General features: G+C 40.7%; 2 protein-coding genes and 1 long non-coding RNA gene across 3 annotated transcripts in view; 1 reads left to right on the forward strand and 2 right to left on the reverse strand.

The window, feature by feature from the left end:
• The first annotated feature begins 1,833 nt into the window (after positions 1-1,833).
• Positions 1,834-25,901, forward strand: LOC116671241 (uncharacterized). The gene is made up of 3 exons (XR_004327231.1): positions 1,834-1,844; positions 2,279-2,290; positions 25,721-25,901. It is a non-coding gene; the product is annotated as an uncharacterized LOC116671241 (long non-coding RNA).
• wfikkn2b (WAP, follistatin/kazal, immunoglobulin, kunitz and netrin domain containing 2b) lies at positions 9,803-12,802 on the reverse strand. The gene is made up of 2 exons (XM_032502327.1): positions 12,169-12,802; positions 9,803-11,938 (listed from the first exon to the last, which is right to left on the reverse strand). Exons 1-2 carry the CDS (start codon positions 12,352-12,354, stop codon positions 10,367-10,369), a joined length of 1,758 nt encoding a protein of 585 aa, XP_032358218.1. The 5' UTR covers positions 12,355-12,802; the 3' UTR covers positions 9,803-10,366.
• The window catches only part of abcc3 (ATP-binding cassette, sub-family C (CFTR/MRP), member 3), a 63,686-nt gene continuing 55,613 nt past the window's right edge, over positions 18,997-27,069 (reverse strand). Inside the window, 10 exon segments of the mRNA XM_032502320.1 lie at positions 18,997-19,826; positions 20,880-21,074; positions 21,192-21,358; positions 22,056-22,168; positions 22,171-22,188; positions 22,191-22,212; positions 22,425-22,571; positions 23,082-23,183; positions 23,790-23,916; positions 24,960-25,159. Coding sequence (XP_032358211.1) covers positions 19,715-19,826; positions 20,880-21,074; positions 21,192-21,358; positions 22,056-22,168; positions 22,171-22,188; positions 22,191-22,212; positions 22,425-22,571; positions 23,082-23,183; positions 23,790-23,916; positions 24,960-25,159 — 1,203 coding nt within the window. The 3' untranslated portion in view covers positions 18,997-19,714.

Here is a 27,069-nt window from a genome sequence, read left to right on the forward strand (position 1 = left end):
TTTTAAATAAAGCATGATGTTCATTTTGTAAATTATGGTCCCTATAGGCAGTAGATGCTTTAGGGCGTGGCTACACGACGATCTGTCAATCAGGACCATAGACAGTTAAAGAAGTGAATAATAATAATAATGATCTCAGAATTCTGAGAATAAAGTCAGAATTCTGAGATTAAAGTCAGATTTTTTACTTTAATCTCAGAATTAAAAATAATCAGATTTCTGAGACTAAAGTCAGAATTCACATACAATTTTCACCAGTGGCCCTAATCCTCTTCCGTAGCTTTCTATCCTTCCATTCGTGCCTGCTTGTTCTTATTTGGGATCTTGTGTAGAAACTGACTTGCACATTAGAATGAAGGTGATGCTAAGGTCCCATAGAGTTATAAAGTGGGCATCTCCATCACATATTTGCATTAAATGAGATCCTTGACACTCCCAGAGGGATCTACCCAGTCTTGTGTTACCTTTAAGCCCAATCTTTTGTTTTTTTTTAGATCATTTTGGGGCAATTGCATACACATCCAGCAGGCACGGGGCAACGCTAGCATTTGTCCGGTTTGTGTTTTTAAACTGGCTCTTTAGCTGCTAAATCCTGCACTACGTTCACCAGCTAGAACTTTGTCTGTGTCCCATTTGGTGCTGTGCACGTAGCGCGCAGTTGTATGGGCGGAAATTTGTGCCAACAGAAACTGAATTTGAATCATTTCTATTTGAATTTGAATTGCTAAACTTGAAGAATTGCATTGAAAATGAATTTGAATCACATCGTTTGAAATTGTAGTGTTTAAGTTGAATCATTGCATTGAAAAACTGAATCTCAACAGTATAGAAAAGTGCCCGGATGTCTGTCACAGTAACTTGAAAATGAATTTTGTGAACTGAATTTTTAATTGTGAGAACCGAATGTGAAGATAAATATATATATTGAATTTTCATCACTGATCGTATTTTATCGGATTTCAGTTCCAAACGAATAAATTCAATTTCAAACTATACTATTCAGATTCAGTTTTTCAATGCAATTATGCAAGTTTAGAAATTCAAATTTGGAATCATTCAAATTCAGTTTCTGTTGGCACATATTTCAGCCCATACAGTTGGTTCAACTCATAGTTTACAGTAATTTTTATCGGCTTATTAGAAATATTGTCTAGCTGCTTTATGTTTTCCTGGTCAGAAAAAAAAAAAAAATCCAGAATGGACCAAAGTTTTCTCATGCTGAAGAAATGTGTAGGCTATGTTAAATATACATTCAACACTCTCAGCAACAAAAAGTTATTAGTGATGTAGTTTAAACATTTAAAAGAAAGAATCAATATTTTTGACCTTACTGCAGAATAACCAACCTTAACCTAACCAAGAATAGTAAAATAGCTTATGATAACATAGATCTGGATCATATAGTTCCTACATTCCCAGTTAGGGCAGGTGTGTGACTGATACACTATGTCCTGCAGTGTTTGTGGGCAACACATTCTCAGTACACCTACAGTACACCTCCTATCAATAGGTATGTGCTGCTTTTATTATTTATGTAGACAAGTTTCAGCCAACACCAGAGGATGCTGTGGCGCAACCTCGTCTAATCCAGAGCCACGTCAGGAGCACCGCTCTGCAAATACAAGCAAGTGTTTAAATGGGAAAAAAGCCCCAAGTTACTTAATTGATACATTTCCACTTTTGCACATATGTGAAACCCAAACAAAGGGCATTGATTTTGATTATATAAACCCATTACATTCTGAGACTCAACACTCGATTAATGCTTTTATAGGAATTAGTCTTTCCCTGGCTTTCACTCAATCCTTGCACTGATTGCCGTTTCAAAGAAGCAGTGTCAGAGAGTTTGTCACTTTTGTCAAAGCAGCGTTTAGGGGAAAGTGCCTCACTCAAGGCCCCATCTGAGTGGGATTTGAGGCATTTCTCAATCCTTTCCCCATCCAGAGCAGAGCAGATACCACCTACCAGCTTCAAACCTTTCAGCTGCTGCTGCCCCGGGATGATATACTGCCATGTGATCCCATTCATCTCCGGTCAATGCGTGTGAGTGGCTACTGTATCTTTTCATTAGACGCTCCAAATGATATGGCCATAACAGATGCAGGTCATGAATCAAAGGTCTTAAACCACCCGGCTAGCTGATCTGTTCAACAGCTGCTACTGTCCAATCTCCGCTGGATCCACAACATGGAGGGTCTACACAGAAATACGCACATAGTGTAACAGGCTCTACTGTCTTGGTCTCTGCTGTCTGCTGTGTCCTCTCTACCTGGTGCAGGTCTACATCTGAGTCTCGCATGGACCACACTAACTATTCCTGCCTTGTGTGAACTGAGCTCGTGAACGCACTGACCCCATCAAATCAACAAAGCCTGGGAGGAAGAAGAGGAAAAAAAAAGATGTGAGCGAACATTTTGCCCAGCATATCAAAGCATAACTCATTTACCCTTTTCCTTGGCCCAACTCAAATTAAAGCGTGAACGTGCTTGAAAAATAAGGATCACACATGTTTTGAATAGGGTGAATTTTAATTGATGATAAATTGTGCTTTTGTAGACCCTAGACTATGCATTGAAGTGGTTAAAGGTGTTTTTTTTAAATGGACATAAAATCAGAAGAGAAGAAAAATTATTGATGGCATTTGAGGTTGTTTGAGGGGGTTTAGTTCCCCTCAGCTGAACTGTAGAATGCACCTGTGATTGCTATCAAATCCACCAGTTGGACTCGATCCAAGCTACATTAGAGGGACAATGGAGTGTACCACTGACAACCATTAGGAAAGCAAAGGTTTCTTCATAAGTACCAGTCTGTGGTTTAAACAGTTTCGGCTGATCCCTTAAAATGTTGCAAAGTGGGGCATACCTGGACTGTATCTAAAGGGTTAAACCAGAGGTAACAACCTGTGGCTCCAGAGCCCCGTGCAGCTCGTTAGTCCCTCTCCAGTGGCTCCCTGTGGCTTTGAAGAAAAGTTATATGGAAATAACAGCCCAGTCTCATGGCAGTTCGTGAAAGGGTCACGTTATTTAATCTATTGATTTGTGTACAGGTCTTGTTAATGTTGTTATATTTGTGTGTTGATTACAAATTTTGAAGTAATGTATTTCAATGGGAAGCCTATTTCATGGTCACAGAACGATTGCAGTACTGAGTAGTGTTGAAAAGCCGAACATCCACACAGGAAGGTCAGTCGGGTGGTTGATGGGTCAAACAGCACAGGACTTTCACCCCGGACCCTAACCCTAACCCTAACCCTAACCCTAGTCCTAACCCTAACCCTAACCCTAACCCTAACCCGCGTATTGCAGTTTGTTTACGTGGTATTCTCTTCCTAACCACAACCGTCCCGTTGTTTTGACGGTTGCCTGCATGTGGCGTTTCATTTCCCCATTGTTGCGTCCCCCAGAGCAGCGCACTGTCATGGAAGTTCGTGAAATGGTCACGTAAGATCACGTTCGAAAATCGTGACCTGTACATGAAAATTAAATCAAAATAACGTGAGCATTTCACGAACTGGCATGAGGCCGGGTCGGGAAATAAATAATGGTTACTTTTGGTGAATGGTTCCTGTACTATGTAAAAGCGCTTTGAGTAGTCATTAAGACTAGAAAAGCGCCATATCAATACAGTCCATTTACCTTATCCTCTAGATTTTGCCAAACCTCAATAGCCGACTTGAGTTTCCATAGAATAGCTGTGAATTACAAATCCAAAACAAGTCTTGGACAAACAGTTCAGTTCAAGTGCAAGACAAGAAAATGAAGAAATCAAGAGTGCGTAGACAGATTTATTTGCTTTCAGCTGGGGATAAGAGAGAGTCATTTCCAAACTGCTGCCAAGCAAATGTACTTTTAAGAATTCGATCAAATCTCCAAACTCCCCTACTGCTGCTGTTCAGAGACTGTGAATTCATGAAAGAAAATGTTAATTGAAAATAATCTACTCTTAGATTTAAACAACAATTTAGAAAATTAAAGATATGCCTCTTTCCGCAAAAGACTCCTTATTATGGAACTTTCCACTTCTAGGAAAGGCCCGCCCTACAAAGCAGCTCGATTGGTTGGGGTTAGGCATTGACCTTAACCCTCATGTTGTCCTTGGGTCAAATTTGACCCATTTTCAGTTAATTGTTGTTGTTTTTTTCACGAATAATTGGCCGTCGAAATAAGCGTTAAAGTAAAAATATTAAAAACTTTGGAGAAAAAAACACCAAAAACATTTTAAAAAAGCACCCACAAAATTGAAAAAGTGAGAAAAATGTCGGAAAAAGCGATGATAATGTTACCAAAACAAGGTTTTTTTTCATGGTTGACAGGAAGAAAACACAAGGGATATGAGAAATATGACAAAAGTGACAAAAAAAACTACAAAAACGACAAAAAGTCATTTTTTTAAATTCTGTTTTGTTTTGATCGGAAAAAGTGAGAAAAAAACACCAAAAACATTGGAAAAAGTGACAAAAAATGGTTGACCAAAACATAAAAAATTTCAAAAAAAGGGACAAAAGAATTGGAATAAAATTGACAAAAACGTCGAGAAACGGGTAGAAAAAGAACAACAAAATGTTGAAATTTCAACCCAGAAAAACACAAAGGTCGACGGAAAGACAACACAAGGGTTAAGGGGTTAAAGTTAGAATGGACGATCTGGTCAGGGGGTAGGACCTGAAAAAAATCGGGTTACATTACCTTGTGTAAGCATGGACGCCTGGCCAATAGTAGTGTGTGAATGCTATTGAAGGGCGGGCCTTTCCTAGAAGTTACGTGGGTACCAGAACCTAGTTGGTAGCATTAACTTGACTCAACTTAACAATGATCCTACTAGAGTTTATCACAAGTCCAAGTCTCCGCTAGACTGGAATCTTGTCACCCACGCTGACAGAATCCTAAAATCAGGGGTGTTACATGATTGGGTCTCAGTGATCACTCCATTATTTTCTGTGTTTGGAAAATCAGGGTGCCTCGCCTTCCCATCCACACACAAAACATGTAAAACATATAACAACAGACAAGGCCTTGATACAGAAGGGATGGAAGGGGGGGGGGGGAACATAACCAGAGAGGCTAACATTCAAATTAGGTCTGTGATCAAGATTGGATATGGAGCAGCACAAATGGAACTCTAGCCCATAAATACCTGATTGCAACAGCAACTGGTTCCACACTAAATCAACATCAGAGTAAACACATTTTCCCTCAACAGAAACAAGAAACACAAAGCACAAAACAGCTTGGAAAGGAAACTCTAGCCTAGCAGTGTCCCAGCTAACCTATGGACAGTAGGCCCCATTAAACCGGCTCAACATAGCATTCAGAAACACAGTCTCTGTGATCATATCAGACAGCTGTGAGTCAAAAATCATAACGTGGGCACTTCCATCTAGAAGGCCTTTTCTCTGGCTGTAATCTGTTTTCTAATCAATTTTCTGTATCTATCCTCCTTATTTTAAACAACATCTGATCCCATATTGACAGTCTGAGACATACTGAGTACCCCTTTTTCTATGTTCCCAGAATTAACAAAGAAATTGGACGACGTGCCTTTAAATTTAAAGTGCCATCTGAACACCTGGCCCACCTTACTTAGATCAATGACTTCATTTCTTTTTTTAAGGCATCCGTCTTTAATTATCTACAACCAACCTGCTCTTGCTTCTAACTTGACATGACATGATTCTTGTTGATTATTTTACTTTAAAGTATGTATGTATGTATGAATGTATGTATGTATGTATGTATGTATGCATGTATGTATGTATGTATACATGCATGTATGTATGTATGTATGTATGTATGTATGCATGTATGTATGTATGTATACATGCATGTATGTATGTATGTATGTATGTATGTATGTTTATGTATATGTGTTTGTGTACATGTATGTAAATATGTATGTATGTGTGTTTGTGTGTGTGTGTGTGTGTGTGTGTGAGGTTGGAGTAGTCAGACTTTGGAGTGCTGTGAGTATATATGTGTATGTGTACATGTATGTATATATATGTATGTATGTATGTATGTATGTATGAATGTATGTATACATGTATGTATGTATGCATGTATGTATGTATGTATGTATGTATGTATGTATGTATGAATGTATGTATACATGTATGTATGTATGCATGTATGCATGTATGATCATATGTATGTATGTTTATATATATGTGTTTGTGTACATGTATGTATATATGTATGTATGTGTGTACGTGTGTGTGTGTGTGTGTGTGTGTGTGAGGTTGGAGTAGTCAGGCTTTGGAGTGCTGTGTGTATGTGTGAATGTATTTTGGTTTTTGTATTTGCTGTTTAATTGTTTTAAGGAGAACCTCAAAAATTAGATGATTCATCTCAAGGGGTTATCCTTCCAAAGTAAAAAAATAAAAAATAAAAATAAAATGGCTAATTTGAGTCTAAATTAGCCTATGACCATTACTTGTAGTTCTAAATGAGCATTCTTTATTATAAGAATCAAATATTATTAGACTCTTTTCCTTAATTCCTTGTCTCCCTAGGTAATAAATGCATTCAACGCCCACAAAATTATTAAAAACAAAAGTATGACATGAATTGAGGGTTTAACCAACAAGAATAGATGGAAGGATTTAGGTCTGAGGAGGTAAAAGTATCCAGTAATAGTATCCAGTACTTAATTTTTTTGCCATTATTACTTAATTCATTTTTTCAGATGCAGTAGATGCAGAACAGTTAACTTTATTAATACACCACACAAATGTGTTAATAAGCGATATTACACTAACTGTAATTAAAATACAACTCTTTCCTCTTAACCCATTCAGCTAAATTATGACTGATGTATCGCCTCACATGTCCAAATCCTCCTCCATCCATCCTGACCTTCTCCATCCATACACCCCACCCCGAAACCTGCACTCCTCAGATGCTGGCCTGCTCTCCACCCCCCACACCAGACACCTTTGGAGACAGAGCCCCACCCCTCTGGAACAAACGTCCGTCCAACATCCCGGGACATTTTTTTTATAGACTGCTGAAACACCACCTGTTTTCCACAGCCTACGACCTCTCTCAGCTTGGCTACTGTAACTCTGTAAAGTGTCCTTGGGTTTCATGAAAGGATCTTTATAAATAAAAGTTATTACTATTATTATGGTGAGTCAAGTTTACAATAGTCCCGCATTGCAAGACCTTCCTCCACAGTGCTGCGGAGGAGTGTCCGGCTAGTCCACCCACAAAAAACACGCTTTGGTTTAATGGCTGTTCTTTAAACCAATCACAATAGCCATGGGCCGGACAGAGCTATGGTGCCGCTGAAAAATAGCCTCAGGAAGGAACTTGTTTTGGTGGAACGTGTACGTTCAAAGGTTATTTTAGTCGGATTGGACAGATAGTCTAGCTAGCTGTCTGGATTTACCAAGGCAGAGATCTGTGGACCAGGTCCTCAAAAATCCACCGGAGGTCAGAATCCCAACGCAAAGAAAGCGGTAGGTAACGGACATCTGGCCGAAAGTGGAATGTCATGGACGTAGACTAAGTTTATATTAGATTTGATACTAAATTATGAGGTAGTAAGTTAAAATTTTGACATTTTACCTCATATTTTGATGGTACTGATCTACTTTGAGTGTTTTGATCTCATCATTCATACACTTTCTATCCAAGCAAAAACTGAAGTTCTGATATTTGAACCAGGTGGTGCCCGCGATGCCCCCTAAATGGACCCGTGTCCCCTGGAACCATATGTGAACGTCTCAGGTTACGTATGTAACCCTTGTTCCCCGAGATAGGGGAACTCGAACTGCGTCGGTTACGACACTATAGCGTTCCCATAGTGTCGTAACCGACGCAGTTCGTGTTCCCCTCTAAGGGGAACGTCTCGGGTTACGTATGTAACCCTTGTTCCCCGAGATAGGGGAACGAGACACTGCGTCGGTTACGACACTATGGGAAAGCTATAGTGTCGTAACCGACGCAGTTCGAGTTCCCCTCAAAGGGGAACTCTACTGTTAAAGCTAGACTATTTGTCCAATCGGAGTTTTCTGTCAAAAAACAACTAAAACGACCTCTGAACCAAAACAAGTTCCTTCCCGAGGCTATTTTTCAGCGGCACCATAGCTCTGTCCGACACTTGGTGCGGCCCATGGTCGGTGCTGGTAACTTTAATTTCCTTGCAGGAGTCATCCCAAAAGCATTAATAAAGATAAGTCTAAGTCTAAGTTAAATTGGATAAGTAGATAAACACTATAACAAACCCACTAAGCCTTTTTTTATTTTTGATTCATTTTGAAAGAGTAATACATGCTTTTATATGACTGTATTGTTCTATATGTTGGTGTACTCCAGGCCTCTTTTAACAGTAACATGCAGACGAGAGCACATTTCCCCTGTACTGGCCTCCTACCACGGGCTCTCAGTACATTTTAGGATTGATAACCCCCCCCCCCATCCTCCATTCTCCATTTAACACACTATGCTAGTTGCCTTTCTATATTATTGTCATTTTGTCTTTCAAACCGGTCTTTTTATGTGTTTTTTTTAATTATCTTTGATCGTACAGCACTTTGGTCAACTGTTGTTTTTATATGTGCTTTATTATACATTAGAATTGGATCGGATTGGATCCACACACACATACCTGAATACATACCTGCATGGACACAAGCGCGCCTGGAATTTACACACGTATACATGAACATCCACAGATTTACACACGTATAAATAAAAAAAAAAAAGACCTTTTTATATGCATATGCATGCATGGAGTAATGAAGGAACAAATCATCTTGTGACCCTGAGGCTGGGTACCACTGTCCCCATCTCTGAATAACCCTACAGCATGCTTTTCCTTTCAGCTGTTTAAAAAGACTGGATTTTATTTGATCAAACTCACATTTTTAAAGCAGCCTTTTGCTGTAGATGATCACAAATGAAACCTTCAACAGCATTACCTACGGTATGTGAATGAACCAGTCCAACCCATTGACCTCACAAGCTTAATTCTTTTTTTTATTCTTCTAGCTACATACCTGCGAGGGAAAAATAAGAAGTGTGTGATTTTGAAACAGTGTATCGAAACGTCTGTTGGTGGGTTTGCGTTGAGAACTTTGTTTATACGGCTTTGTGATGGGATCCAAGGTGCTGCAGATCTAATATTTCTCTGCTCCAGAGTCTCAACAGCTGCTGAAGTGCAGGTCTCAGCTCCCTGGTGGTTTTAGCCAGTAAAGGAACATCGTACATGGGCTGATATCCTGCCTCCCTCATCGCTCTGGATGGGAGAAACAGAATCTCATCTGGGGAAGTAGAACACCCTCGTCGAAGCCCACCAAGGCCTGTTCCTAGTAACCCAGAGACGCCTGCTGGCACGGCATGAAACACATAACTCTAGCATGGGATTGGATCTGAGGTTTACAGCTTGGGCTCCTTCCCCAATTAGACGGGATCGTGGAGGCAAAGCAAAATAGGGTTGAAGTTTTTACAATGCCACATGGGTCTTTATAGTGGATGAGTTCTGTTTTGGGGTTATATCACAGCCTTTCAGAGTAACCACACAGGTCCAGCCACTCTGTACCCCCCCTCTTCACTAAATATCCCACTTAAAAATGTAACTTCGACACAGTCATTGTGTCTTATAGGCTTCAGAAGATAAAATTCAGTCCATTCAATGGTACAGAGATATGAAAAATATCAACGAAAAGAGACTGATGAAAAATCCCAAATCTTTATTTTCTTTGCAAAATTATACAAAATGCAGCTTTATTGTTTTTTTTTAGAAAGAATGTAGTACAAAAACAAGATAAAAGTAAAGCTAACATGATAATAAATAGCCACAAAAGTAATAGCAAGAAGATAAAAAATAAATGATTCAAAAATATATTACAACTCATTTGGATGAACCAAATCTACCTTGTCATACTGTATATAAAAAAAACGCATGTATACAACATGAAAAGTGAGAAATTAGGGGTATATGTATAAAGTAAGTGTGTTCAGATATTAGAAGTGCCAGGTGGAAATACGACATAATAAAGTAATCAAAAGAGTGACCATTAAATTATGTACATAGAAAAATAAACTCAATATTGTCTGTTTTGTGTTTCAATGCAAGTCTGCAACCTCCATTGCTGCTGGAGGCAAAAGAGGGCATGAGGGAAGTCGGAGTCTGGGGGATTAAGGCGACAAGAGCATCATGATGGATGACAAACATGGTTTTTCAATTATCAACACCAATGGCCGCACCATAACAGAAAAATTCAAAAGACAAAATGTCATGTAACAGGGGTCCTCATTGCACTCAAAAACAGAAATAAATCCATTAAATGGAGCAACAACGGTTCTAAAATTTAAAATGTTACTGCAATTAATGTTCAGAAGGCAGTTTATAATTTATGTACACATTATATCCCTAATCCTAACCCTTTTGAAGGGCTGTTGGTGATCGCTTTGAGAATGTCACACGTGTTTTTGGAGATGACCTCTTTCAGCTTCCGTACACGGCGAGGGCTGGACGCCCCCACGTAGCTCTCCGGCTGAAGGACGGCCATGCCGTCGCTCACGTTGCCCATGATGATGACCTGTCCCTCGGCAGCAGCACCTGTGATGTTCGGGCACGGGCAATTCCAGTCCATGTTGAGGAAAGTGACCTCCAGAGGCTCCTTGCCAAAGAACCGGAGCCCCATCTTCTCATCCTTCAGGATCTCTTCCACGGTCACCAGGGCGTGGCCCGAGTCCTTCTCCTCTGTGAGCTCCGTCATTCGGCCCAGGATGACAAAGTCGCTTCGGCAGAAGCTCGTCACCATCTTGCCTCTCGGTTTGCAGGCCTTGCAGTGGTGATTTTTTGGGTAGGGGCAAATCTCCTCGCAGGCTTCCTTAGATTCAAAGTTGTTGTCGTTGCCCTCACACCCCCCGTAGATGAAGGACTGACACTGCCGCAGGGTTCTGCTGTAGGCCCAGCGTGGCTCGTAGGCCTTACAAGAGCCCTGCAGGCTGGGGAGCCCGCAGGGGCCCGAAAGCTCGGGGCCGCAGCACTGCATGCACTCGTCGTACGTCTCGAACACCTTCCTGGGCTGCTGGCTGTTGCCGTGGATGTGGCAGTGGGTAAAGGAGAAGCAGTTGTTGGTCTTCGGCTCGTAGTACCAGCTGACTTTTTCCATTTCGCTACCGCAGTCCTCTGGGTTGTCAGGGGGCTTCAGACACTCGTCAGGCAGGCAGCGGGTCACGTTCTCGGGCTCTGGGGCCTTGGGTGGCTCCGTGGGGAGCACAGTCAGCGGGTGGTTGGCCTGCACCGAGCCAGACGGGTTCTGAGCGGTGCAGGTGTAGATGCCCGAATCATGCGGCTGGGCATTGTAGATGACCAGCTGACCGATGTTAGTGACCACCATGTTTACTCGCATGTGATTAGGCCTCATGGCGACCCTCTCCACCCCCTCCGGCAGCTGCTTCTCCCAGGTGATGTCGGGCCGGGGTCGACCCGTCACGTCACACAGGAAGCTGGCTGTGTCCCCCACGTTAACAGTCTGGTGAGCAGGGCTGCTGACCACGAAGGGTGTCTGAGGCTCAGTGGGAGGGGGGATGGTCGCCTGAAGAGGAGCGGTGGTCGGGCGAAGAGTGGTGGCCTGGGGCAGCGAGGGGCTGGTGTTGGGCCAGGTGAGGTGGAAGCGGCAGGTGACAACAGCCAGGGTGATGCCCTTGGAGCAGGCCTCCGCGTCCATGTAGCACTTGTTGTAGTAGGTCATGCCGTCAGACGCACAGGTGAAGTGCGGCTCCCTCTCGCAGCGATCCCGGCACTTACACACCGGCTGGCCGTCCCAGATGTCGCACTCAGAGCCCTGCTGGGTGCACATGAAACTGGTGCAGGTGGCTTCCTTGGGCATTCCCATGGGGCCCTTCTCCCCGTGCAGGTAACGGGCTGCCACACAACTCCGATTCCCACAAACATTTTGGCAACACTTCTCAAAGGACTCACACTCCTGTAAGAGGAGAAGAGAAAGTTACGGATGCGGGGGGGGGGGGGGCTGCAGTTATCTGGGAAGCATTTTCATAAAGTAAATGATAAAAAATTAAAAAAGCAGAATATACGTAGATTCATGAGAATTGAGAGCAACAACTAAATATAAACATATAGAATATAATGTATATAATAAAGGAACTGCAAAATAACTAAATCTAGCAGTTAAGGATAAAAGGTTACTTTAATTACCTGATCAGATTCACACTCTCGTGTGCACGTGCTCATGGCATCCACCCACAGGTTGGGGTTCATCTCATTGGGGCAGATCCCCGGGTGTGAATAGGTGATGTGGGGTAAAACTCCGACCTGGTGCTCCATCCACACTGACAAACACGCCAGGAACCAGATCCACCGTGGAAACAGCATCCACCACATCTCCAGAGCGAAACACAACTCAACAAGTGCTGAAGATTTTTCTTTTTTCTTTTTAAGTTTGAGATTTCTGTGATCCAGCAGTACGTAAATGCCACTTCTCTGAATAGCCTATAAAAGTAGGGGAGTCCGCGAGTCGGGACGATGTGTCAGCTGATTTGTCCAGTTTGATATCCCCTCTTCCACAGCGGATATGATCTATTTATACTAACGCGCCGCAGCCATCATTACCATGACTCGCCAAGTTCCTCGCAACATGACAGTTATGAGTTGCTCCTGAGATGTTGAAAGAACCGTTTTTTTTTTTATTAGTCGGTGGTATGCTTTGGGCTGGGAGTGGCGGGGCACCTGCCTGTTGAAAGGATCGCTGGTAACCCCGTTTAACCCTTTGCGGGCTCCGGCGGCGCCAAAGCGCGCTGTGCGTAATTACGCACAGAGAGAAAGGACCCAGGCTTCGTTGCTTTAAAAACATATACATAAGTTATTATTTCAAAATTGCACGAACTAAAACTAGGCTACATATGCCGTTAACATGAACTGAGAATGTTTGAATTTTGAATACCTCATAACCATAGTTATGAAATTAAACTGTACATGTACGCACGTTATATGTATTTTGGTTTTAATATATACTGACTATGACGGTAAATTATTCCTATGCAGTGACTTCTGATTATGTAAATATGTGAATCCAAATATTTGGACTTACCTGAAACTTTTTAGAACATCACTCATGTTTTAAATCTTATCCATTGAATAATAAAAGAGATTATTTCCTTATTTTTTGAAGTCTCATCTGTTTTTGACGCAACAGAATCCATTATTTGAGGTGCAGGATCTTCTTCCAGAGTAAAGTCTGAAGGTGCGTTATACCAACATCTGTGGAGAGATGATATTGATTTTGGATCTCTTTTATTACACACAACAGGCTCTTGCAAAAATACACATATTTTTTTGTGATACATGTACTTTTTATCCCACAGAGAATCTATGAGGATGTGCTCAACAAAACATTTGGAGATTGGTACTTTTGGTGCCGTTAGTATTATGTTGAGTCACATTCTTTCACATAAAACATTCAATAAACTGATCATTCACAAGGAAAGGAAGTAAACACAGGAAAATAATCTTCTTTGAACTGTGATCAACAATAATAAATACAGTGTAAATTCAGGTTTGACATATCATAAAGATGTAACAGAATTATTCTCCTCAGTTTGGTGCATTACCTTAGTTTGATGACAAAAGTAAATGTAATCTATTTAAATCTGACTGAATGAAGAGAATTTAGAGCTTTCTCAACCACAGTAATAGACTAAATACTTGTAGCATTTACCTTAAACACACTGTGGTTTTTCCTTGCGCGTATTCAACTTCTTGTACAGTGCAAAAAGTTGGAATTATTGTTAATTACAGTCTGAAATTCACAGTTTAAAACCCAGCTCACAATAAAAGAAATAATGCAAAGGCAGACATGTTTACAATATTGTAACACATTGCATGTACAGTACTGTAAATAAAGTTCAATTTTATTGTCATATGCACCTTAGTACAGCGAACCACAGCAACAAAATACAATATGCCTTATTGCACTCTCTCAGCACCAGTCAACAGTAACAGTTGTAATAACAATAATAATATAAAAACATAAAACCATTAAACCACCACAATAAACAGTGGCTAAGTGACTAAATACAGACCCCAGCCCTCCTTCCTGCTGTGCCCTCATTCAGTAGCCTTATTACCTGAGGATAAAAACTATCCCTATAACGTGATGTACGCGTTGGGATACTCTGCAAACGTCTCCCTTATGGAAGATGGGAGAAGAGGTTGTACGCAGGATGACTAGAATAGAAATAGAAATTGTTATATTGATTAAGAGTGTCCAACAGTACTACGTGTGAAACGTGACTGCTGCCATTGGACTATTTCCATTCTTTCAACATTCAGCCATGGACTTAAACCTAACACTATACATGCTCTACATTCTACAAAGCATGTATTTGTACCACACAGGCTTAGTTGTGACAATACGACCACTTTGTGGGGATTTATGGAAATCTCAAGTTGCATACATTCCAGAAAAACGGACTCAGGCCGTTGCAAATGCAGGCGGCAGGATTTTACATTGATAAAATGTAATTGCAACATCATAACAGGTTATCACCCAACACTCACACATTTTAATTTACGAGCTTGGCTTCACTCCTTGGACTCAAAATAGCAAACACAACTTTGAGTACATCCATTTTTTAAATCTATCACGTAGGACAGCAGAGGTGAGATGAGGACAATGGAAGTAATAAAAAAAAAAACTACTTTGAACATCAGGTGATGTGCTCCACAGTGGGAGGGGGCGTGGGCGTTGGCAGAGCGTTTAATGAATAAAGGTGTAATTACAGTTTGCGCCGCTCATTCCTTTCCTGTGTGAACGACTGGTTTTCTCCACAGTTCAGCCGAGGACAGCCGAGCTATTAGACCGCCTTCCAATGCAACAGTGGACTCACGCTGTGTCAAAGTGTGTGTGTGTGTGTGTGTGTGTGTGTGTGTGTGACCAGCAAATAAAAAAAGCCTGTTTATCTCGAGCCTGCCGAGCTTCCAGAGCTGCAGGTCTCGATCCTGTAAGAAGGATTACATTTGCTCTATTTCACTGCCAATGGCTAGCAACTGCACACATTCTGCATGTATGATTAACTATAAGAGCTTATTTATAGAAGTGTGTGTTTGGGTCTTTCCCGTGATTTATGGACTGACATCTAACCCACAAACTACATACAAAAACTTTTTATTAGATAGATTAGATCGATTTGAAGAGCTTAGTATTGCTTAACCCTTGTGTTGTCTTCCCGTGAACTTGTCCTTCCAGGTCAAAATTGAAAATTAGTATTTTTTGGGGGCTTTTCTGATGTTTTTGTCGCTTTTTCTGATTTATTTGTCACTTTTTTCACGCTCTTGCCGCTTTTTAAAAAAAACCTGAGCTGGTTTGAAAATAGGTTTTATTATTCTTATTCTTGGAATTCATGGTCAACACACCTCACAGATATCAAATATACATGCGTTTTTAGTTAAAAAGGCAGAAATTGTGAATTATTTTGACTAATAGGATGTTGAGTGGATCACAGATGTCAAAGTTTAGTCCGGATACTGTTTTGAAACCATTAAACAAAATAATTCAAATGCTAAAAGACTAAATAAAACACCCAAAACATTCAATGAAAGTAATGTTGTATGGAATCATCCTTGTGCTTTTTGGGCAATTCGGTTGAAAGAAATCCGTATTTCTGATGTAAAACACTCAATTTGACCCAAAGACAACACAATGGTTGAAAAAATAAAGACAAAATACTGTATATCACGTCACTTCATCAGGACAGGTAAGAGCCGACCCACTTTACATGACCCTCACACAGTCTGAACCTGTCATGTAGCCTAGGCAATAAAGGCACGGTATGAAATGACTAATCACTTGTCAAACCCCATTGAAGCTGGATAGATCTCGGGGCTATCAATACGTAGGAAAAAAATCATAGGCTTATTTCTTGACTCAGTAAAATAAGAGGAATCTGGAAAAGCACAAAATCATCTGATGGCACACTGCCAGGCAACAGGTTATTTGAGGATTTTAGCTTTTTTTAAATGGAACTGCTACGAGAAACTTTCCTTAACTAGATTTGTGTGTCATTTAAAGAATTAAAGCACACCCCGAGTGAATTGAGATGAGACAGATGAATGTAGGCTAAGTTGCAAGTTTCTGGGTCTTGGTCACCAGCTTTGTGAGTCCAGTATCAAACCAAATAACTCCAGAAGCCCAGCTTAGCTGACATTAGACCATTAAGCACCTGATAATGAGCTCACTGTGCCATGTACATAGTGTGTAATCATTGGTTTGGTGGGTTTTTTACACGTCTGATGTCTGTTCTATCTACAGTGTGTGCTGCAGTCTACATTTTGTGTGTGTGTTCCTTTGCTTTGATTTGTAGCATCCGGGATGCTATTTTTACGCACGCACACCACACACACACACACACACACACACACCACACACACACACACACACACACACACACACACACACACACAATATTTACAAAACAAAAAACATATAGTCCCTCCATCATTTGACCTGTACACACAAAAAGGTCCAAAAAAGGAATAACTAGACACTAAAATATTAAAATACGCTAAAGTGTGTTCCAAGAATGCTAAGGAGTATATTTCCCAAAAGGACAAACTATGACTAAACATTTTTTTAATAAGATTTTATGTAGAGGTTTACTCCTCGACGTAGCGGTCGCGGGTTCGACTCCCACCTGCGACCCTTTGCTGCATCTAATGCTCTCTCTCTCTCTCTCTCTCTCTCTCTCCTTTCAGGTCTAATCTGTCCAATACAAATCTCATTTTAAGAACAAAATATATATATATATATATATATGTTACCATTTTGAATTTTAAAGAATAGTTTGACATTTTGGGAAATATGCTTATTTGCGTTCTTGACCAAAGTTAGGATGAGAAGAATATAGCTAACCAACTCCCATAATGGCTGCAATATGTAGCATATATATATATATATATATAGCTACAGCTAGCAGCCGTTTACTAAGCTTCTCACACAAAGTGGAAACAAGGGTACAGGTATATTCCATGGGCCCAGACTCAAATATCCCTTACTGGTCTAGTCTAGTCATGATTTTTGTAACCCTCCATGTTTTTGGGACATATTCTGATATGATAACCTTCGCGGACTGGCAGCTGCATGTAGTTAACATGACTTTATAACTTAGGACTTTATATAAAGTTTCCGATTTTCAACCCTTACGAAGCGTGTGCAGCAGTACAAAAAAACTGCAGACATGCCCTTATTAGCTAAGTTACCAGATAACGCTAGTGATAGCTAGCTATCTTACGCTGAATGAGGCATATCTAAACGACCAAAATGTCCCAATTAACTTTGACGAAGTGAAAACTCACACAGCTTTTCAATCACAGTGTCATGGTTAGCAATGCTAGGCCTATGTCCGGATCAAAGCCTCTCCCATCTAAGCATAGCTCTCATGGCGCCATTTTAATGCTACGAAGCCATCACCTGCAGTTAGCTTCCCATTGACTGCCACTCATTTTGGCTCCACTTTGACAGCAAATAACTTTACATCTGAAGTGTTTAAAGACCCTATTTGTCCGTTGTGTATGTCTAAAGAAACATGACAATGTATAAAAGGCTCTATTATCTTGTAGCTCACGTTATGAATTCTGAGAAAAAAGTCAGAGTTCTGACTTTAATCTCAGAATTCTGAGAATGAAGTCAGAACTCCCATAAATGTTTCACCAAAGAAAAGTAGTTAACAGCAGAGGTATTGGAATGTTATGTTCATAATGTGACACGTGCAATAAGTGTAACAACAGGTTTCCTGGAAGAAAAATTAAACATGTATTATTTTACTTAAAAAAACCCAAAATATGTCATGTTCTTTATGCTAAGCTAAGCTAAGCTAAGCTAAGCAGCTGCTGGCTGCAGCTTCATATTCATTTAGACATGAGAGGGATCTCTACCTTCTAATTGAACTCTCAGCAAGAAATAATTTGCATATTTTTCTTAATGTTGAACTATTCCTTTATCCTTTAAGACAACTGTTGGTGGTTTAAAAATAGCAAAAGAACATCCAGGATACCTGTCAGCGGGTTTTTGACAGACATTGAGCAACACTCAACAAAGAAAAACAAGGAGCTTCTTCCTCTCACTTGTCTTTGCTGCGCCTGCAGCGCAAACTGATGGGGCAAGTCAGAAGACAGCCAGAGCCAAACCTCCCTGTCATTTCATGTAGCTGTGCCCATAGGCAGGGACATTACTGAGCAAGCTGGCAGCCGAGCACTCACACATCCCGGGTTATCACCATCTGTCCGTTCTGGCATGTTGTGGAGACAAAGAGAGTGTGTGTACGGAATCAGTAATTGGAGGAAAACATTGAGAAATGCTAACCGCAGCTTCTCTGTAAAACATTAAGCCACAATGTGTGTCTTTGTGTGGGGCAAGAGACATCTTGCTGCCAGGGTTCTGAGTTAAACTCGTCTTCTTGGTCTCGCCATGGGGTTGTCCTGTGTGGTGTCAGTCTAAGTGGGAAATTAGGGGTTAAAACCTTCCGCTAACATCTTCATAAGTGAGGTAACGTTACACAAGTTTAGACTAAGTGAAAGAGATAATGAGAGAAGGTCTTAGTGAAGGGACTGGAGACAGAAATCCTTCTACTGGAGCCCTGATTGGACTAGAGCGCGCTCTAGTGGACGACTGCAATAATTACAATATTATAATTTATTTTTCTAAAAAGTTGTTCCTAATATTATGCTCACCCCATTTATGTAAATCAATGATGATTTCTACCAATGCACTGCATTTGCTTAGTGCACTTAAAAACATGTTGAGTGTATTTCATCCCACTTAAATTAAGACAATTGACCTAAAAGTATATGGGTATTACAGGATATGAATAAACATTTTGATTAAAGTCTAACTTTTCTTTAATTATGTTGCATTATAAAGTATAGTACAGTCTTAATGAGTTGTTGCTTTCCTTGGATGGCCCTGCTGGTCTTTGGTTATTTACATTTTTAATTAGATGTGATTACCTGGAGTTCACATATAGCACACACACATTGTTCTTCCTTTTTTTTTTTTATAAAAGCATTATCACATATCATATTTTGGTGGTACATAATTCAAGTTTTAATAGATTTGGTTCACAAAAGAATCACAAATGTAACTGAGCAAACTTCCCTAGATGAGACATTTCTTTAAAAAGTCGCATAAATAAAAGTACAGTACAAAATAAGTGGGTTCATCACAAATTGTATGTTTTTTCTTATGAGGAAAGTACAGTGGCACAATATTTTGCTTTGTAGAAAAAATAAAAAAAGCTCCTCCTTTTTGTTGTTGATTGTTTTGCATCAGACTGCCGAATAGAAAATGATACATTCACTGGCTTTCTTTATCCCACTGGCAGAAGGCACTAAAGAGCAGACTTGGATCAACTAGTATTTGCACATATGGCTTGTTTTTTCCTATTCACATGCCAAAAGGGACAGTGTTTGCCTCCTGGGACAACGCAGCCTGTGCCAGAAACCTAAGACAATTACAGAATAACATGTACATGTCCTGATGCAGACCGTAGGGTCACTCAGACTTTTGCAACTGCCAGTTGATCCGAGTCTGCAAAGGAATTCAGGATTAATTCAAAACCAGCACTGAAAGAAATACCAAGTATACATAAAAGGTCCTCTTCAGTTCAACTGCCGGGTTTGAAATGCAGAGTCAGACTGACCTGAGATCATCCTCAACCCTGGTTTGTAACATTGGGACAAAATGGCAGTTCTACTGCGTCAGTCCAGCGTCTTTAGCCATGCCGTAGAAGATTCCTCTCCGTGATAAGAGATTTGTAGGAGTGTCAAACTCTGCTACCTGTCCCTTGTCCAGCACCAACACTCTGCAAGAAGAGAGATGAGAGGATGAGTCATTCACAAAGCCTGGGTATTTTTTAGAGCAATGCTATAAAAAAGCTAAATGCATCTACATACCCATTTTAGGGTAAGTTTCAACTTAAATAACAAGTAACACATTCCTAAAGCCCCTAAAGTATGTAACCTTGCTCTCATTTATATTCAGTTAAAGTAATGACTTTTTATTATTCAGACAGAGGTTACATAAATAATTGTCATGACTTTATTCAGACATGACGGGACTGGAAAGAGCAACAATGGTTGCACAATATTTGGCAATATTTTGGCACTATTATAATATTTGTTATGTTCTCTGTTCTCTCACAGGGTTCATCCCCCATGGATTTTACAATTTATCTTGTAGTTGGAACCTAATTAATGATTATTTTGAGCATGAGGGACACTCAGTTCACTTCTCATTTCATCATTTATTTATCAGCAAATTGTACTGCCTGGTGCACAAACACAGCATGGCAAGATGCTAAGTTGGGATGTCATGCGGATGCCAGGTGGTTGTAGGACACATGCATGCGACACATGTGACCTGCCAATGGTTTCACACTATGTCACACATCCACAGGTGGTGGTAACATGCGAAGAAACACAGCAATGTGCCAGCAAATGTAGTATGCAGGGCTGCAACTAACGTTTATTTTCACAACTCAAAGATATTGAGTTTTTTGTCATGGAGTGAAGAAACTAGAAAATATTCAAGACGCTGCCTCAATGACTCAAACTGATTAATCAGTTATCAAACTAGTGGGTGGTTAATTCAATAGTTGACAACTAATTGATTAGTCAGTCAAAAAGAAGACTACTTACAAGTTGTAACCAGTGCAGCTTTTAAGTTTTTAAGTTTTGCAAATTTATGAGGAAGGAAATGCACTTTGCATGGTTTTTGGTGCAAAACACTGAATGTTTGTGATGTCCTCAATATCCCAGAATGCTTTCTGACAAGAAGGTTCAAGGCCTTATTCCATTCATTGTTCTGTACGTGTTTTGTATGTGTGTAAAAAACAAAGTATTCATGCATGTTGAACCTTGTGTAATCCATGATTGTGTTGAGTCTGTGAGCGATGGTGAAGACGGTGCAGTCTTCAAACTGGGTCCGAATGGTGGACTGAATGAGATCGTCTGTCTCCAGATCTATAGCGGCTGTAGCTTCATCCAGGATGAGGATCCTCGTCTTTCTCAGGAGAGCTCGAGCCAAACACACCAGCTGCCTCTGGCCCACACTGTAGATACAACAGCACACAACACATGTAATGGCGTGACGGAGGACCTTCAGTTCTACTAGCTACAACTATTCATTCAAATACTGGTTTACTGCGTCTCCTTCCCTCTGAACCCACCTGAGGTTCTCTCCTCCCTCTGAGCACTCCAGCTCCAGTTTTGCTGGCTGGTTGCTGACAAACTTGTGGAGATGAGAATGTTCCAGAGCTCTCCACATCTCCTCATCACTGTACTTCTCAAAGGGGTCCAGGTTCATTTTTAGGGTGCCCGAGAAGAGCACAGGCTCCTGTAGCAGAGAAGAAAGACGTTGTGGGCTTAGAAGATAACAGACAAGCAGAAACAAACCCATGAGAGAAATTCTGCTTGATATCAGTGTTGAGTCATGTGCAGAAGAAACCAAGAGTATTCACACTTCACACTATATTCAGCCGGAAAATAGTTAAAAATGCTCATCTTTGGAAGTCTTTGGCACAAGAAAAAAATATTTGTTTTGTCTAACCAACGGTCCAAAACCCCAAAATATTCCATTTACAATGATATACAATAGAACAAAATCTTTTTGAGAAGCTGTACAAGATAATGCTTTTCTGCTATTAATTTTCCGTTGATTAACTAATCCATTTTTAAAGAAGTAGTTGAGAGAATCTATATCATACTCAAATTTTTACATGAAATGTAATGACAACTGCCTGAAACGCTGTTGTCAAGAATTATATCATGGGAAGAACTGTAATAAATATCAATAGAGTAAAGTAAATATGCAATCAAATGTTATATTACACTAAACTAATGATAAAATCAGAAACATCAATTATAAGGTTACTTATAATAAGTAGACTTTTTTAATGACCATTTAATTGTTTGTTAATAGTAAAATAATTATTGATTTACAATTTATCAAGGATGGTTATTATAAAGTCCCTCATCTGTGTGTTGTAAGGAATGTGGATGTGAGTGTGTGTGTGAGTGTGTGTGTTGTGTACCTGTGGGATGATGGTGAGTTTGGACCTCAGGTCGTGGAGGCCTATCTCAGATATCTTCACCTTGTCGATGGTGATCTCTCCTGCTGCGGCTTCCAGCAATCGGAAGAGGCAAGCGTCATGGAGGACTTGCCGGCCCTGTGCGACCCACAATACCAATCTGTACACACACACACACACACACACACACACACACCACACACACACACACACACACACACACACACACACACACACACACACACACACACACACACACACACACACACACACACACACACACACACACACACACACAACAAACAGCTGTGATTAGTGAACCTTGCTGACCCATCATCATTACCTATTGATGTCTCACCACAGCCTCCCCACCTTCTCTCCTCCTTTGACGCTCAGTGTGAGGTTCTTCAGCACGAGGTCCAGTCCCTCTCGGTACCGAACGCTGTAGTCGTGGAAGTCCACGTTCCCCTCCATGGGCCACTCAGGTGGGGGCTTCTTGTCCTCCACCTCCCAGGGTGCCTGTGAACACAAACGCAGCAATTCTGAATAGGAAAACTTTCTGAACAACTCATCAGAATGCTTGGCTTTTAGCAGAACTTATTTTTTTATCACTTGAAAGACTCAGAGTTGGACTTCAGTGTGTGCGGAGTCACTCGGAGCTGCCAAAGATTTATTTTACCTCTGAGACACACTGGATGCTCCAAACAAAAGCTATCACTAACAACTATACCAGCTATAGAATGGGGCACTTATTGTGAAGGCTGCTGAAAAAGTACACTGTGTACAGTACAACTGCCCTGTCTGTCTTATGTAACAGAGGGGCCCTTGTTGGCACAAGGTAATCTAACATTTCTGGTTCTAGTTAGAGTTTATAGGTCCTGTGTTGTTCGAGAACATGACTTGGCAGCAAGACAGTTATTTTAGAATGTGGGTAAATTCCTTCTTTTTAACTGCATTGCAAAGCCAACACTGTTTTTTGAAAGACGCGCGCACACGCACATGCACACGCACACGCACACGCACACACACCTCTGTCTTGGTCTCAGCATACTCCTTCACTCTCTCCACTGCTACTATGTTGCTTTCCAGATCTGAAGTCATTCGAACCATCCAATTCAGAGACATGGTCACCTACAGAAACAATACAGGCAGGTAAAATAAAAATGTGATCAATAAAAAAATAAAAAATAAAAAAATACAGGCAGGTGTTTAAATGCCATACAATGTCGTTCAGCGATGCCTAGTAATGTAGGTACTTGTACGGTTGCCTAGGGGTACGTAGAAAGATTGTGGTGTAGCTCAACTAATTTGGAAAAATATAAATTATGACTAAAGTAAAAATATATCCACATATGGAATCAGCTGTAATGGCTAAAAGTTGTGATGCAATTATTGAAATGGGTAGTTTAAAGCTTGAGATCGCAACTTTTGAAATCACAGTAATGAATGTTGGTTTCTGGCATAGCAGCATATATAAGGGATGGTGGGGGTTTGCGGTCATGGAAGGTTTGTATCATGTGGACGTGTTGACAGCTTTGTTGTCATTACCTAATATGCCTCATGTGGCTTTAAGGTAGATGTATGGCGAAAAGACTTCTTACTTGGTTGGACCTAACCTACCTACTGGTATCAACAAATCAAACAAACCTAACTTCAGCTGCTGATTTACATAGCTTGCTATGTACACAGTTAAATGCTACAGATTGATCAAATTACAGCAGTTAGCTTGTGGCATACCTGTAGAGCGTAGGACACCGACAGACCCACGAGGCCTGGGCTCAGAGTGTCCTTCCCAGCCACAGCAAACACAGCAGCAAACAACACTATGCAGTTCCCAATGAACTCAATACGCACCCCGAGCCACCTGTATGACACAATGTTACAGCACACAGTGTTACAGCAGGGTTACAGCTAAAAGTTAGACCAAATAGGAAAACTAGGAACTCAGCTTCTGCTATAAATATGTAAATGCAAAAACATTTAAGGATAAATTAGCACTCCCATATTGTGTCAGGCATGTTGTACTTCTGGTCACATCCAAATTAGTGGTGTTGCAACTGGTGTTTTGATTGCTGATTGAAAACATCTGTGGTTACGGTCACTAATGCAAAAAATAATGTTTATGTCATGGTCGTGGTTGTAGTCTTTTCCTGTTTTATTGCGTTACATGTTAAAATGTACTTCCTGCCTTGTGTTTTCCCGCCTTTGTGCTTGTCTGCCCCGCCCTGTTCTTCAGCCCTCATGTCACCTGTCCCTCGTTTTACCCTCGTTACCTTGTGTATTTAGTCTTTGTGCTGTCTTTGACTCTTGTTGGTCCATCGTCTGCCCTCCCTTTAATTCCCCGGCTTCTTCCTGGTCATCCCCCCCCCCCCCCCCTTTTATGTCTTCTAGTTTTTTTTTTGATTTTGGTTTATCTTTGTTTGTGCCTGCCTGCCTTCCTCATGAGACCATGGAAATATAATTATATTTATTCTATTTCTATGCTCCATATAGCTAAAAAAGCCCAATTCCATTGTTTTCATTCAAATACAAATTCTAAACCAACAAGGATGAAATTCTTTTATGGGGATGGTGCAATATTTTTTGCGACCGGACCAGAAAGTCTTGCACGTAAAATCACAAATTGTCAGTTTTAATCTTGGCTTGTGTACTGTTTCGTCATTTTCAGTTTTTGTGGTAAGCTAACCCGCTGCACTGTAGCTTTGTATTTACCGTACGAATACGACAGCAGTATCAATCTCTCCATTTAATTGCCAACAGCAAGAAAATGTATTTATATTCCCAAAAAAATGTCAAACAATTCCTCTAAAGGCCTAATCCGTTCCACCAGTGGCTGTGTAGAGAAAGAGAGAGGAGACAACACTGAAACACAGCTGCTGTTCTGTGGGGCTGAAACGGGACACTTACCTGTTGGACACTATACCAGGGTAGTAACTCTTTTGGTTTTCATCCACTTTCATATCACTCATCAGAACAAAGGAAGAGTGTCTGCCATAGGCTCGGATTACACTACAGCCAGTGACGGTTTCAGAGAAATGGGAATATATGGGAGAGCGGCTGACTGATTCCAGACGCTTGAGCTGCCGAGACGTGGCAACGTAAAATCTCTACAGAGGTTGAGGGGGAGAGAAAAACAAACAACATTACAACTGAACAAGATGTCACAGATATTCAAAAACAGTTATGATGCACACAGGCGAGCCCACACGCATACACATTCACACACATGCAGAGTAATAAAGCCAGTGTGAACAAAACACCTGCAGTGCTCATTTGATTTTATACATTTGATAGGATGCCAGCTAATGTTACATAAGCTCCCCTGAGGGGGTAAATTCTAAGTCTACGTGCAAATCAGCTCGCCTGCATTCACTTTAATAATAGGCTCGTTCGAGATTAGCCATTTTTGTCCGACTTGCTCTGTCATGCACACGTAGGCAACGATAACATCACAAGATCAAGGCGGCCACAGCTGAGACGCAGGCAGCGCAGTTGCTTTTCACTGACTGCAAGACCCAGGCGGAGCCAGAGAATGCTGGGAAACGCCAGCTTCTCAGCTGATTTAACAGCTGATTGGTTCACAATCGACTCAACTTTTAATTGCCATTTGTCTGATTGAAAAGCCTATACTGTACAAACCACGTGTGGGTGGTAGTGACGTTAAGAAGTCAGAGAGACTACAGTGTGTTAATTAAAATCGGCAACAGATCGCTTGTAGAGCATTTTGAGAGCTACTCGGTCATTATTAAACAGCTGGAGACTGTGTACAAGCTATGTGTCTGATAAAATTGTATTAAATCGGAATCAGACGACAGCGTTTCTGTCACTTCCTGTTCAGCATGAAGGCTGCTGGAAACTGTCTGACTGTCTGAGAGAGGATGTTTTAAACCCCCCCTTGTTTGCTCGCATCCACTTTACAGGCGAGGCGCAGTTCATCTCGAACGGGCCTATTGTCATACACTTTACACTGCATGTAAAAGACCAATCACGTTACCAATGTAGTCAGAGGAACCAGAAATCCATTGTTGCATAATAACTTTGCTTATTTTTGTACATTAAATAAGATGTGTGCAATGTTAAACTGCAGGTGTTTTGTTATTTCACTCATTTTTGAATAATACATAAAATGTCTAATAAATGACTTCTAAAACGTTAAATTAGTTTAGCTTATTATCTTCGTGGCATCACATTTAATGGATATAGGGAGTGGTATGGCTTTCATTTGCAGAATTTCAACATGTGTCATTGAAACAGAAGATTGAAGACAAATGATGCAGCACAGACACAGGCCATGCAGGGTGGATGCCATGACAAAGCGCTAGGAATATTACAAGCTTGTTAGTAAAGCTGATTTTAGTCATTTGGGGGTTCAGTTAGTGTAAATGCACACAGACCCTAAAAGCCCCATACATTTCTGCTCTAAAATTGATTGGTTGATTGATGCGTGACTGATTTCAAATGTAACAGATTTACAGTATAAGTGTAAGTATATTTAGGAAATTCTTTAAAGGTAGATTGACTTTATCTTTTGTATCCTAGATCTCTTCCTCATCCTTAAAGCTAAACCTGGACCTATGGTGAGTTGGCACCCTTACATCGCACAGACTTATATAAAATGTGCTACTGGTTGCGTGACTGATGATTGTTTAGCTTAATGTCTGTAGGTCTATCCTAGCAAGCGGTGGGCCCACAAGGTCGTGGGTTCATGTAGATTTTTTCGGGAGTATTTAGAGCCCTCACAAGTTTATAAAAAGAACTCCACACCTCCAGTTTGTAATGAAGAATTTCTGATAAAAATTTTAAGTTTCAAGCCCAAGCTGAGACAACCGTGATGACATCACCCAAAGTATCTTTTTCAGAATTTGAAAAGCCCTCTCCAGAATGCAACGGAATGTTGTGTTATGACGGAATGCTCCTTTAACCAGATATAATAACAGAAATATGCCAAACTCTGTCATCTTGATGTCAGGTTCAGGAGTGTCTTCACTAGATAGTGTATTATGAAATCTAAAGTGGC

This window comes from Etheostoma spectabile, chromosome 21, assembly GCF_008692095.1.
Source record: "Etheostoma spectabile isolate EspeVRDwgs_2016 chromosome 21, UIUC_Espe_1.0, whole genome shotgun sequence".
NCBI classification, from domain to species: domain Eukaryota; kingdom Metazoa; phylum Chordata; class Actinopteri; order Perciformes; family Percidae; genus Etheostoma; species Etheostoma spectabile.

Bases quoted from the DNA above. Each gene is read 5' to 3' on its own strand.
- wfikkn2b (XM_032502327.1), bottom strand. From the start codon at position 12,354: ATGTGGTGGATGCTGTTTCCACGGTGGATCTGGTTCCTGGCGTGTTTG. The intron at 11,939-12,168 runs GTAATTAAAGTA...CTCCTCTTACAG, and splicing joins GAGAGTGTGAATCTGATCAG to GAGTGTGAGTCCTTTGAGAA.